Below are 13134 nucleotides of genomic sequence, written 5' to 3' on the forward strand. Positions count from 1 at the left end.
TATAGTCCATAGACAGTGCCTCTGAGGGACAGAAGTCCTGAGTTCTGGTACAGAAGGGTGCAGAACCCTCAGAACTGAAGGTAAGAGAGTGGAGAATTGTAACAAAGGGGTGGTCAAAGGAATGGAATGATAAAGTAAGGAAGGGTAGTAGTAAGAGTCAGTACACATATAGTCTATAGACAGTACCCCTAAGGGACAGAAGTCCTGAGTTCTGGTACAGAAGGGTGCAGAACCCTTGGAACTGAAGGTATGAGAGCAGAGAACCATAACAGTACTACTGTCAAATTGGCCAATAGCTTGCCCAATCTCCTAGTAACACAATGCCCTTCAAACCCAATTGTGTAAAAGTCTTACTAGACAGACTTGTGAGCATGCCAAAGGGACTTGAGCTCCTGAAGACTGGCCAAGTGCATGGAGAGAAACTGGTCTATCACATTACAGAAACTCCAGGGGTCAAACAAGCTGCAAAGGCTTAAGTATTAGTCTGAGTTTATTATTGAAAACTGCTCTATTGTCTAGGTTATTCCTTAAATGATTGTTCAGTGTAAGAAAATGAGGTAGGAGATAATACTGTATTTGTTGAATAGCAAAGCAATACGATTTTTTTCTGCTTTGGGATGGTTCCTTGATTCTAACTTTTGTGCTTACTTTGCCTTGTTGTACCCAAGTGTTTATTGCATTTGATGTTTATATTTAGTCCATTTGGTATTACTTTTCAACTTTCTGACAATGTTGCACCCCACAACACTATCAGCTGATGGTAACCTTGATCTTGGGCTTGCAGCAAACTGCAGTTGTCATTTGAAGGCAAACGTTGGATAAAGATCTTTGATCATGCTCCCATACCAACATGGATTAACTCTTGTCTGATCTCTCCTCTCTAGGCATCATCCAGGTATATACCTGCCTTACAACCAAGTCTTTTGGTAATCAGTACATGCAGCAGAGTACTAAGGATCAAGGCTTTTGAGTGCAGCAGCTTTGTACAATGAAAAGGAAAAGCACACAGAGTGACAGGTCACAGCAAAGTGGAATCGAGTGATTCGAGTCTGCCAATCTGGATGACGTCATGCACTTATCTTTGTCAGCTGCATATAATGAGCGATTAAGTACGGTACATTCACAGCTCCTTTGTATGTGTATGATAGTGTATCTACTCGGTCAGCGATCCGAATACCATATAAGCAGCAAGTGTAATACTCGGTATCCATACTCATTCTTCACTTTCAATTGTTCGTCATGTCTCTTCCAGCAACTCAACTCGGCGTGCTATCAACCAACACCTCTCAAACCCTCCAATCCTTCCCTGTGCCTTCCCCAGGACCAAACGAAGTCCTCATTCAAAACGTCGCAGTCGCCGCAAATCCTAAAGACTGGAAGGTTCCGCAATGGATGCCTAATTATTCGGGAATCGAGGGAAATGACGTTGCAGGGTACATTGTGAAAGTCGGTGAGGGAGTGAGGGAGTTTAAGGGTGGCGAGAGGGTGGCTGCGTTCAGCAAGATGCGTACGATGGACCCTAAGGTGATTAATTTAGGTTTTTACTCCGAGACAACTTGGGAAGAGGTGTCCTAACAAGGGATGTAAAATAGTACGGAGCATACGCACAGTACACAGTGGCACTCGCTTCCAATACCTTCCCAATTCCAGAATCAATCTCATTCGAAGAAGCATCTACTCTACCACTCGCGGTTATGACAGCTGCAATTGGACTCTTCAAGCGCCTTGGGATTCCAGAGGCTGCTACTGGTTTGTACTTACCTCTTTTCCCTCTCTTTCCCATAATAATTGCGCATGGAGTAATTCGGATCTGCGCTTTGTGCAATAGGTGAGCAGAAAGGCATCATCGTGAACGGAGCGTCTTCTTCAGTTGGAGCATACGTTGTCCAACTCGCGAAGCGTGCCGGCTTATTCGTTATCGGTATTGCCGGATCATCGAAGGACTACGCCAAAAGCCTTGGTGCGGATGTTATAGTCGATTATCGCGAACATAAAGGTGATGCTCTGGTACGTGTCCAGCATCTGTGGAAATAAGTTCTCGATGTAATTATATTTATAAACGCTCAAAACAGGAACAAGCCCTCATCTCTGCCTCCACGGGCCACAACGTCGAATATGTCTACGACGCTATAACCGAAAACCAATCAACTCTCTTTCTCTCTCGCGTCCTGGCCAAGGTCTCTCCGACAGGAAAGGGAAAAGTCACATACGTACTCATGCCGAGCGAGGATGAGCTTAAGCAGATTCCGCAGGGCATCGTAGCAGAGAGGACTGGTGTACACACTGCGTATGGTGAAGACGAGGAGTGTAAGGCTTCGCTCTCGTCTGTTAGATAAACATTCTCTAACTAAATTTCTATCATTTTTCAGTTGCAGCTAGATATTACCGTCAAATTGGCCAATGGCTCGCCCAATCTCCGAGCAACCCAACGCCCTTCAAGTCCAACCGCGTGAAAGTCTTGCCGGACGGACTTGCGAGCGTGCCAAAGGGACTTGAGCTCCTGAAGACTGGCCAAGTGCATGGAGAGAAACTGGTCTATCGCATTGAGGAGACTCCAGGAGTCAAACAATTTGCGAAGGCTTAAATATTATTTCGAGCTTGTTGACGGGAAGTGCACTTTCGTCCAGGTTATTATTTAAAATGAACGTTCTGTTAAGCAAATCAGGAAGTAAAATTGTGTTTGTGCCAGCACCCATTCGGTTTTTTGTTAAATCCGTCTCTTCCAACACTAGCTACTCTTCTAACTAAGGGTGATATTTAATACAGCACTATCAGATGATGGCATCTTAGTGCCTGGACTTGTATTGTTGTAGCAAGCAACTATTGATAACCTTAACCAAGGCTTCGAACAAAATCTCTTTCAAGTTAATCATGCTCTCATGCCAACATGGATCAACGCTGGTCTCGTCTCTTCTCATCTCGCATCCTGGGACATCATCTAGCTATTCACATACCTTTCGATCAATGTCTAGCAGAAATCAGTCTAGGAGTCAAAGCATCAAGCATCAAGATGTGATGAATTGAGAGTACCGTAGTAAACCTGGACCTACTGATGAGTCTGTATCAGTGCTTAATAGAATTTTTGAGTTTAGACATCATAATAAAGATCAACATGGGCATTCTCATGTAGTTGATGGTTCGGCTATAAGTGGTAGATCACTGAGCGACTAAGAGTGAGACTATGCATCATATCACGAGTTGTTCGGAGATTTTGACAGTCCATTTCGAATGAGGCGAAAGTAAGATAAGCAACTTACCGTTCCCGCATAACTGCCTCTAGCACTACAAAATACTTGATACCGTTTGATGTGTGCATTCATGTAGTTTAATATAAATAAATATATGCAAACAGCATTTTGGTACGATTAGCAAATCAATGCATTTGTGATGAAGAAAGTTACAAAGCGTGATTGGGGTCATTACATCTATACAAGTCAGTTCATGAGCATCAGTACATATCGTCATAGCGAGTTTCTATAAAGCACTTGAAAGCAAGAGTGCAAAGCAATGTCCGTCCATAAAACCCATCCAGCCAACCTATCCAAGAAAAACTATCCAAAAAGCAAAAAGAAGATCAAAGAACAAAATTCAAATAGAAAATGAACAGATCGGGGATTGGAATTCACGCCATCCTACCCTTTGGCATGAAACCCATGCATAGCGACCAAGTGTAATCAACATTATAAACCAACCACGTTCCCCAGTACACAGTACTTCCCTCCAATAGATCCACACGTTTGACACCTTGTGAAACCATATAATCGTACAAAGCAGCTGCACATTGGCACCGCCTATACATCGCATACGCAATACGATTGCGTCTCTGCTCACCGTGAGACTCTAGGATGGCTGTCCAGTCGCTCTGCGTGATTGGCTTGTGTAGGTATTCCCATACGGCGTTGAAGACATCGCCTACTGATATTGGCTCGTCTTTGTTAATCACTACTGGACCCCAAGAAGTTCGCATGCCGGGTAAGAAGATTCGGAGAGTTTTGACTGCAGGGTCGGTGGCTGCCTGCTTGAAGAAGTCTGTATTCGCAAAGTCCACAATATCACCACGGCTCGTCACACGACGAATCTTATTGGGAGGTTCCACGGCAGTATCCCACAGGATATGCGGGACGTTGGCATTTCGCGGGTTAGCTGCAAGCCAAGGTGACAAATATACTCCGATCTGCGGCGAATAAAGTGGAGGAACCCATGATGTTGGTGTCCATCGAGGGTCCATGCCTGGGAGGGGATGACCTCCTGTAAGCATACGCAGTCTCTCATCATCCATCCCATATCTAGGCGACCATCCGCCAGGACCTCTCCATGGTTCGTGCAAAGTGCTATTATTACCCGGGAAGCTCCAGAATGCGTGTGCGGACATGTCAGGATGGGGAAGCGGATGTGCAATCCATGGATGTGGCGTCCATTGCAATCTACCACCTTGCACGTCATCCCATTCAATAGAGTCAGGAACGCGGTTTAATGCGGGAGACACACACGGCCATGGTGTCGGCATGGACTGGTACGGAACACGTGGTACTGCATATTGGGGCAAAACAGGACTTACTTGAGGTAAATTGCCTGTAGCGCGGTAAGGAGTGTAACGCCTTTGAGAGGACCCAGTGCGACTTTGCTGTTCCAACTGACCAGGGAACGCCCAGCCCGGGGGCATTTCACGAGGCATTTGCCAATGCGGGAATGATCGTAGCCATCTTTGGAACGCGTCTTGATCGCCTCTATATCGATAGCCCGGTTGAGCCGATGGTACATGGATAAACGGACTATAGACTGGGTTTCCTAATAATGGTGCGTAGCGTGCCTGGACTGAATAGTACGGATCAAAAAGCAGAGGGTCGCCGGCACATTCACCGCCTTCATGGGGCAGTCCAGCTTTTTCGCAAAATGGTGTTGAGCACGTTGCGGGAAAAGGGTGGACGCGTGAGTCGCTATTGGGTGTTTTCTTGGGACGTCTGCGCCAATACTTTGCACCCGTCGTAGGATCGGTAACTCGAACGATGTCTTGTGGAAGATCGCGATTAGGGATAATAAACCTAGAAAGGCCTGAGCGATCTAGGAATGAGTACAAGGCATTCAAAACGCACGTCATGAGCGATAAGTAAAACGACGTCCGCTGTGCAAAGTAGCAGGGCGATGGGGCGAAGACAGACTCTTCCTTCTAGCCAGTCGTGAAGCGGATAAGTTATAGATTCTGAAGGCGTTTATCGATAAGATGCAAGCTTCTAGCAACACAGCAGTGACCGATGAGAGCGCGAGTCTCTCGAGCGTTTACGAAAGGCGATACACAGGCTATAAACAGATTAAGTACGAGAACCAGCTCGGCATATACGATACGAAACTAGGAGCTGTGAGGAAGGGAAGAGTCTTGATACCTTGATGCTTCGCTGTACTTATAAACCTTCCCAGTACACTAAGCGCTAAGTATTGCCGCACGGAAGAACAAAAGCTCAAGATGGCAAACGCGATGATCGTATCCGAGCGTGAAAGGCCAAGGCAGAAAAACAAGCACGGGAGGGCGGTCGACTCGGTGTAAGCGCTCAAAAGAAAAAATCGATTTGCAGTGGTGCAATCTAATCCTTTTCAATTGTTATTTATGAACTTGAAGCTTGTTTTATGAGGGTCTTGTGCTGTGCTCGGGTCAACGATGCGATCAGATCGCCACTCACGAGATCGTCCTACGACTTGAACGGCAAGAATAAGCAGGCTCCTAGGCAGCATGGGCAGAGCATGGTGGGGGGAGCAAGTATAGGAGTCGCCAGCTAAATACACGTTCAGTGCCCTGTGTGCGCACGGTACATGGGGTTTGATTGGGGGTGGCGAAGTGATGGGACGGGAAAGAAAAGAAAAGGGACGGGACATAAAACAGATTGATGTCCGTCACATGACCACAGGTGTACAAAAAAGGACAACACAGAGTCAAGCCATCTTGTCTTGACTTGAAATCCTGTCCATCATAACATCATGTACCTACTTGACATGCCTTCCCATACGGCGCTCGATACGAGGCACGTCGAAAATATGATGAAGACAATACAAGACCGATGCGTTGCAAATTGAATAGGATACCTTCAACCTGGGCCTCAAGAACCGGCCAAAGGGAAGAAAGACAAGCTCAAGCTCGCCCTAGAACCGTGTCGACGCGCCCAGGGAGAAAGTTCACCAAGCTAGGGCGGCGCCCTCGTGTGCCACTCTGAAGAGCAGTCGGTCAGTCCGCTGTAAAGTTTTCGGACATTTTCGCAGCACCATACCATACTTTTCTCGGTTTGCCAGCTCGTCTCAATTCTCCCGATTAGGCAAGTCATCTATTTATTCTCCTTCCGCGTTCAGATTTGAGAACGTCTTTCGGTCCTGATAGGAGTCTTTGTTACAAAGTCTGGAGCGTTGCTACGCCGCGCCTCATCTTCTCCGCAACTTGCAACTCCGAGCTCCTTCAGGTAGCCGTATTTGGGGTGCACAACCGTGCCTCTGCTACAGCACGTTAGGTGCACAGCTTATTCATAAGAACTGCGAAGCTTTCACTTAGGAGTCCCCATGTGATCGGCACTACAAAAAGCAAGGCTCCGCTCGACCCCCATACTCTTTTCTCGCAGTCGCTCATCACCCATGAACCCGGACTCCGCAATGGACCGCACAGCGCGCTGGGTGCAGCAGCACTCCCAACATAGTTATAGACAGCAAAATGCGACGTCTAGGAACCACATAAAGCCTCTAAGGCCAGAAGGAACGTCGTCGCAGCAGTCGTCAAGAACGGACTTAGGCGGACAGGATCGTGGCGTAGGATCGGGAGGACGTGCCTACGCGAAGCAATCGTCGACGATTTACGCTCATGCTGGCTCTTCGTACTCAAACAGACAGCCACCTCTGGTCGATGAACCCCTGTCTTCTTCTCACCGTCGATCCCGGTCGCATTCAGCTTCTGTTCCGCAAGACCACCGTACACCTCCGCGGCTAAACATACCAGCCGCGTTATACCGAAATCCGAACTTGCCGGCATTCGTTCAAGGTCCACCTGGATCAGGCTATCCAATGCCAATGCAATCAGTGCGCCAACCGCACCCACATCCTCGAGCTGTGGTGCCTTCTCCACCCAGCCCACCTCTGCAAGTTCCGGCTCCTCTTAATCCAAAGGTACGCGAACTCATATTACCTCTCAATTAAAGATTTATGAGAATCCTAACTGTATTTGACCAGAAATCCCGACCCACTGTCCACAAGCGACGGCCTTCACTGTCTGGCACAACATTCGAGCCTCCAGCCTACGGAAGCTACCCGTACAGAGAGCCAGACACCAGAGAACCTCGTGTCCAGGGTCAAGGGGATATGTATCGTGCGCGGGGTCGCTCCGCAAGTGAGTCACGCAGAAGATGAGAGGAGATGAGTGCCCATTAGCCAGGGCATGCGCCATGCCTCGTTGCAAAGCGCAGGTTTTAGCGTGCTATGAAACTCTGTTGACTCCTATTCTTTTTCTCTTCACTTTCTCCGTTTTCAGCCCTTTCCTATCGCGTCAATTTATTTTCAGTACCATTTAACTTCTGACAAAAAAGCTCACCCCTTCTTTCATGTGAATTTCAAAAACTTGCTTTTTATCTCGCTTTCATTGTTCGTTAGGGGCGGATGTCACTGCTTTGGCTGGGATCTCTTACGTATTTTTATTTATCCCTGCTTGTCCAGTACTGCTTTTGTAATTTCTCAGTAGACGCTAATTCATGGATGTTACCCGCAAATCGCGGCGTTTGCATAGGCATTCATGTTACAAAGTCTTTTAAGCGTTTAATTTGACGAGATCAGGTTCTAGCTCCTCATTAGAGTTTCCCAACCCCCCTGTGCTGTTTATTGAATGTACAGCATCAAAAAGGACTGCTTTATGAAGCAAAGCAGAGACACTGCCAGTCTCACTTTCGTATTGGAGCATGTTCGTTCAGTTATATTGTTTTTTAATGACCATCGATCGGCTGAAGTACAATGTAGAGCTTCCTCGTCTTTCGTTCATACCGAAATTCAGCCTTCTCCCTGACACAATCCGGGTAAGTTCTCGCCCAACACTTCACTTTCACAGAAGCTTTATGGACAGCCTCAATGCCAAAGGCATCTTCGAGGGGTTCGAACAATAGGATGGTTCCATTCAGTACGGTAGCATTGATGCACGATATGGATCACGAATGATGATCCGACAAAATACACTGTTTGAGGCAAACTATCAGAAAAATTGTAACTGCATGTACTCGTACATGTGAAGTAGGGCCTAGTCCGAAACAGTTAGAATAGAAGTAGAACTGGGATGAGAAGTGATAGGACGAATTAAAAAAGAATAGTCAAGAAGCACAGCGTAAAACTGAGGTATTATAGATAATCATAGGCCAAAACAGAATACCAACTCTCCAATGGGAACCCTGCAAATGACTTACAACGGATAGATCTGAGAGAAATCTCCGGTGAGAATAGTTTATGTCATCCAGGACATCGTGGTCAAGCCAACGGGAAAGGAATAAGAAGCCTAGATGCATAAATCGTTGATCAACCTGCATTGCAGCACAAGAAACGAGTGAACATACGGATTTGCCTTGAAACTTAATTGAGGTCTTCAACGTGTTCCCGCCGCTTTGCTCTGTATTAGCCAGTTGAAGCCCATTCTGAAGAGTGCATGAACTCACGCGTTCAGAACGACCAGACTATAGCGAGTGCCGTTGGAGGCTTTCGTTGCATACGCGCCAACAGTCAGCGAGTCAGCCTTGACGCCAACCTTTATGCGTTTCCCAAACTGCCCGCTGGAATCTGAGGGAAGGATCGCCTTCGCAGCGTGTGCTATGGCGTAGTCTGAATGGACAACATTACTCCGGGTCTCTATGCTAACTAAACGAAGACATACACTCTTGGTTCAACGTTACCTTTCCATCCGAAGAGATCGTTATGACGCCACGGCAGCCCTTCTCACAGCTATTAGCACCAGGTAGAACGGGACCTCCTTGCGGGTCAGCAGCAAAGTTCCACATGAGGCCTGACTGCGCCCAATGAGTAAGGCCGCCGATGAAGCTAATACATTCAAGTTAATGAGCCAAGAATAGCGAGTCTATACGTTAATGACTCATACATATGCTTCGCATACCACTGCAGCAAGTATCAGCAACAGTGACAAGGAAGAATCATGTTAGAGCCTATCACCTGTATGTCGTTCCACCAATCGGATGCCAATGTCCCAGCGCATTCAGTAAAGTAGAGCTCCTTATTAGGGAAAGCGCTGTGCCACGTGTCCTGGTTGGTAACGCTTCCGGTGTAGCAATGAAATGCCACACCATCGAATGCATCACTCGCGCCTTTCTCCCTCATCTGCGAAAGACTATTTAGAAATAGGATACCAATACCGATTATGACATACTAGCTGTGTGGCATATGTACCAGCATTGTCCCAATTATGTTCATACCCAATTATTTTGACGCCTTGCATTCCATTCGCATCGAGCAACTTGCGAAGGCTGACGGCAACCGCGGCGTAATTTGAAGTAGTATAAAGCGCTGATGGATAGGTCGGGTTTCTATTTTGTGGCTCGTTCTTGAAATGCGAGTAAAGACGTTTTCAGCTTGACCACTCATTGGTCTACCGAGAGTGCTCACCTGAATAGAAATAGCATAAGCATTAAACCCTTTTGATTTGAACGCTTGTGCACTCTTCAGTAAGTAGTTCGCCACTTTGTTTGACCAGTTATAAAGCCATAACAACGAGAGAAAAAGGGTGAACGCTAACTTTGGTCCGTGTGGTTTTCAACGAAATTACCACCATTCATTGACTTAGTATCTTTCATCCATCCGGGCTGAGGTGCATTTTAGCGCATGTGTAGTGTTTATATGACGGAAACCTTACAGGAGACCAAGGTAAGAGATGAATCTTGATGTTGCCATTTATAGCTTGTATATCCTTCAGGGTGGTAAACACGTAGGAGGGAGTCACATCAATGCTGAAGCTCTTGAGCGACTCGTCCTTCTTATCGCAATAACTGTAGCCTGCGATGGCATCACGATGATGATCAGGAATGTACGTCCGGGGTACGAGATTATATTGACTGACCTTTAGAAGAGAAGTCAGATGCGCCAAGTGGAACGCGAATATAGTTCATCCCAGCGGAGTTAGCATTCGGCGAGGCTAAATGTGGGAGGGCGTTAGCAGTCTCAAATAAGATCAGAGGTAAAAGCGTGCTCACGGTCGAACATAGACTTGAGCAATCCGGAGTAGGCACCAGCATTAGTCGTCTGAAATTATCTTAAACACTCGTTGAACGACAATCCCGACAACGGAACTACCTTAAGTTTATTGAACGTGTAAGCAGCCGAGTCGGCTGGCCCCAAGGTGAATGAATATCAATGGAATCCAAGGAGCAAGTGTAGACGTAACGCACTTAAACTTGCACCGAATCCAAAGATAGTCTGATACGTAGTACCGCTATCTACATCGATTTCTGCATCTCCATTACCACCCGATCCAAATTTGACGCCGGCAGAAGGAAGGTGTTTGAGAAGTGACTTCTTGTCCGAGGTGGTCTCCCACTGTAGATGAAAATCATAACGATATCAGTATTGAACGGAAGCTAGAAAGTATCAGTAATGGCTACTTACCACGTCTTGGATCGTCTGCGCTAGAACCGTTTTGAGAAGCAGCATCAGGGTAAGATACCGAGGTGTCCGGAGTAGCTCCGGAGCCAAAACCATTATGGCGTAAAATGCTGTGCAGGCAAACTAGAAATAGCCAGTCGGAAATAAATCGAGGTAGGTACCCTGTTACAAAGAAATGGGATACCGCAGAGCATAGATGAGACAGATGCACAAGTACAAGCTGAACGGTGCATACAGAGTTTGTTTTGCGGATAAGTAGCAATTACCTTAGTCCGCGACTTCTGCAAAGCAAGCTAACCAAGGTAGGGCAGTAGAATCAGCAAAGTAAAGCAAGGTTTTAGGAGTGGAGGTCCATCGGGCCAGAATAAGGGTGTTTGTATCTAGGCACTCAAGACAACGGATGGCGTTGGATATATACCAGCAGGCCGACTTTGCTCAGAACCAGAACAGCTTCTCGGAGTGTCGCAACTGGCGATGTAGGTCATCTCGGTCTGTGGCGAACGCTGCCGTTATTTGAATAGTAAGAATTCGTAACCCAGTACTGCTTGATATGATCCGTAACGAGAGGTCGTCGTGGTAATAGACATTCCCCAAGGAAGTATCAGGCCAACGCGTTACACACGTCGTCTGTCCATCTTGGCCAGAAGTCATGCTCGCCACGCAATTTACCCTATTCGTAATCCATTTATACTGTTAGAAGATGAAATTACAATGCAAATTCGTTTAGAAAGTCAACAATGGCAACACTCATACGATTGCTTTCAGAATCACATGCCGAATGTGTCTATCACGCCGAAGAATGTCAGTCATATAGCACAATTTAGTCTTCCGACGAGAATGTTGGGAGTACGAAATTAGAATCGAGGAAATAAAACCTAGGGGAGAATCGTCCGCAAAGGCACCTGTGACTATAACCTTGCCATCGTTTCCAGCTGGGGACTTGCTGCGGGCAAGTGCACCTCAGCCCATGAAATACATTCATCAATGACTTTGTCGCTGACTCCGTCAGGCTCGTTATGTAATTCGTGATATCCGTCCTGGGCGCGAACATTGCTCTGTCAACTGACGACGAAAGATTCGCAGAGAATATTCTCTATACGCACCGGGTAGAGTAAGATGGTTTTATCTTTTGCACGCACTGCGTCGTGGAAGCGCTGGCTGGCGCGATACGAGGTGACCTTTGGCCTTAGTAAGCAACAAAGTAATACTGGACAGGATTAAGCAATTACTTTGTCACCTGTTCCGTGGATAATCAGAAGCTGCTTAATTGTCAACGATAGATCCATGAATAAGCTATGAAACGCTCGCACAGGCAGGTCCTCGGGCCAGCTTTCATAATTCATTTTCAGCAACTCTTCACCCTGTATACTACCATCCAGATCACATAACAGCAAGTGTAGGTGCAAAGGCGTACCCGATTGAGCATGTCACTAACCCCCCTTAAAGTCCCTTTCTGTTTTACTAGAGGGTCTTGCAAATACGCTTCGCACACTTTCTGATCTTTACAAAGCTCCTACACAAGTTGAAATGGACAACGAGTATAGAGAATGGGGCTGATGTGACTTACCTCCGCTTTAACCTGTGCTGGAATGGTCGCGTACGGCGCGATCAGGCTAACTTTTCCACCAACCCAACGTGCGATTTTAGGTGCCGCGCTGGTCTGTAGGATTAGGGGTGCTGATGCAATGATGCCAGCGAGCTTGTGCTTGGTTCGTGTCGCAAATTCAAGAACGGTCCCACCTCCCTAGCGTAGTTCAGAAAAATCACGACCTAAATTTCGTCGGTCCTTCCTGAGACATACCATGGAATGTCCCATCACATAGACAGGCAATTCCTCACCGAATCGCGCCTTCGCCTCGGTCACCGCCCATTCCGTATCCTCCAGCTGATCTGCGCCCGACGTCTTTGCATACGAGCTATCCGAGCTCTTATGTTCAGTGTCTTCTGCCGTGAGGCCAAATCCGCGTTGGTCAAATGTGAAGACGTTGATTCCTCGGGCCTGCCACTGTGGAAACACGTGCGTGTATCGTCCGATGTGTTCGATGAATCCATGAAGGAAAACGAGTGTCGCTTTCGAATCCGACGCGGCATATGTCCTACAATAGAAATTTGTGGAATGTGGCCCAGTAACCCAATGCTCTTGGTACGAATTTGTTTCCGTCGTGGAAGCCATGGTCGATAGTCAAGTCAACTTGAAATTGTTCACATCTCGATTAACGGGTCACGGGACCGCTGATGATCGCCATTTCCACATGGGGCATTTCACAATTCCTTACCTTAAAAAATAACTTACATAATGATAAACATTATTTGTAATTTAATTTACCACTTGTGGTTAATAGCAATTGTGAATAAAATTTAAAATTTTCTTTATACAAAAACTAGAAATTATTGTTAACATTTCTTCATTTGTGAAATCTTAAAATAAATAGAGATAATAATCTAAAACATAATTTCAAAATAAAATTAGAAATTTTCTTTTGAATTTTTTGTTATTCCTCTGTACTAGTAATGAAAAAATTT

General features: G+C 46.3%; 5 protein-coding genes across 5 annotated transcripts; 2 read left to right on the plus strand and 3 right to left on the minus strand.

The window, feature by feature from the left end:
* Positions 1-1239: 1239 nt before the first annotated feature.
* On the plus strand, positions 1240-2584 carry FOMMEDRAFT_113116 (GroES-like protein; the record flags this gene model as incomplete). Its single annotated transcript, XM_007270437.1, has 5 exons — positions 1240-1524; positions 1593-1749; positions 1829-2007; positions 2073-2307; positions 2370-2584. 5 exons carry the CDS (start codon positions 1240-1242, stop codon positions 2582-2584), a joined length of 1071 nt encoding a protein of 356 aa, XP_007270499.1.
* Positions 2585-3622: 1038 nt separating this feature from the next.
* Positions 3623-3967, minus strand: FOMMEDRAFT_94733 (uncharacterized protein; the record flags this gene model as incomplete). The annotated part of the gene is made up of 1 exon (XM_007270391.1): positions 3623-3967. One exon carries the CDS (start codon positions 3965-3967, stop codon positions 3623-3625), a length of 345 nt encoding a protein of 114 aa, XP_007270453.1.
* Positions 3968-6302: 2335 nt separating this feature from the next.
* On the plus strand, positions 6303-7730 carry FOMMEDRAFT_142801 (uncharacterized protein). Its single transcript, XM_007270438.1, has 2 exons — positions 6303-7137; positions 7201-7730. Exons 1-2 carry the CDS (start codon positions 6613-6615, stop codon positions 7375-7377), a joined length of 702 nt encoding a protein of 233 aa, XP_007270500.1. The 5' UTR covers positions 6303-6612; the 3' UTR covers positions 7378-7730.
* Positions 7731-8452: 722 nt separating this feature from the next.
* Positions 8453-10467, minus strand: FOMMEDRAFT_94286 (glycoside hydrolase; the record flags this gene model as incomplete). The annotated part of the gene is made up of 14 exons (XM_007270359.1): positions 8453-8503; positions 8562-8607; positions 8661-8823; positions 8876-9039; positions 9098-9114; positions 9169-9313; positions 9369-9556; positions 9619-9692; positions 9749-9815; positions 9866-10005; positions 10070-10144; positions 10203-10251; positions 10303-10337; positions 10398-10467. Coding segments are annotated over 14 exons (1284 nt in total), but the record flags the coding sequence as incomplete, so codon positions are not given.
* Positions 10468-11303: 836 nt separating this feature from the next.
* FOMMEDRAFT_142803 (lysophospholipase) lies at positions 11304-12784 on the minus strand (the record flags this gene model as incomplete). The annotated part of the gene is made up of 7 exons (XM_007270439.1): positions 11304-11648; positions 11715-11789; positions 11841-11870; positions 11922-11972; positions 12026-12124; positions 12179-12355; positions 12413-12784. The coding sequence occupies 7 exons, from the start codon at positions 12782-12784 to the stop codon at positions 11520-11522; spliced, it is 933 nt and encodes a 310-aa protein (XP_007270501.1). The 3' UTR covers positions 11304-11519.
* Between the last annotated feature and the right edge of the window lie 350 nt (positions 12785-13134).

This window comes from Fomitiporia mediterranea, assembly GCF_000271605.1.
Source record: "Fomitiporia mediterranea MF3/22 unplaced genomic scaffold FOMMEscaffold_13, whole genome shotgun sequence".
Classification (NCBI taxonomy): Eukaryota; Fungi; Basidiomycota; class Agaricomycetes; order Hymenochaetales; family Hymenochaetaceae; genus Fomitiporia; species Fomitiporia mediterranea.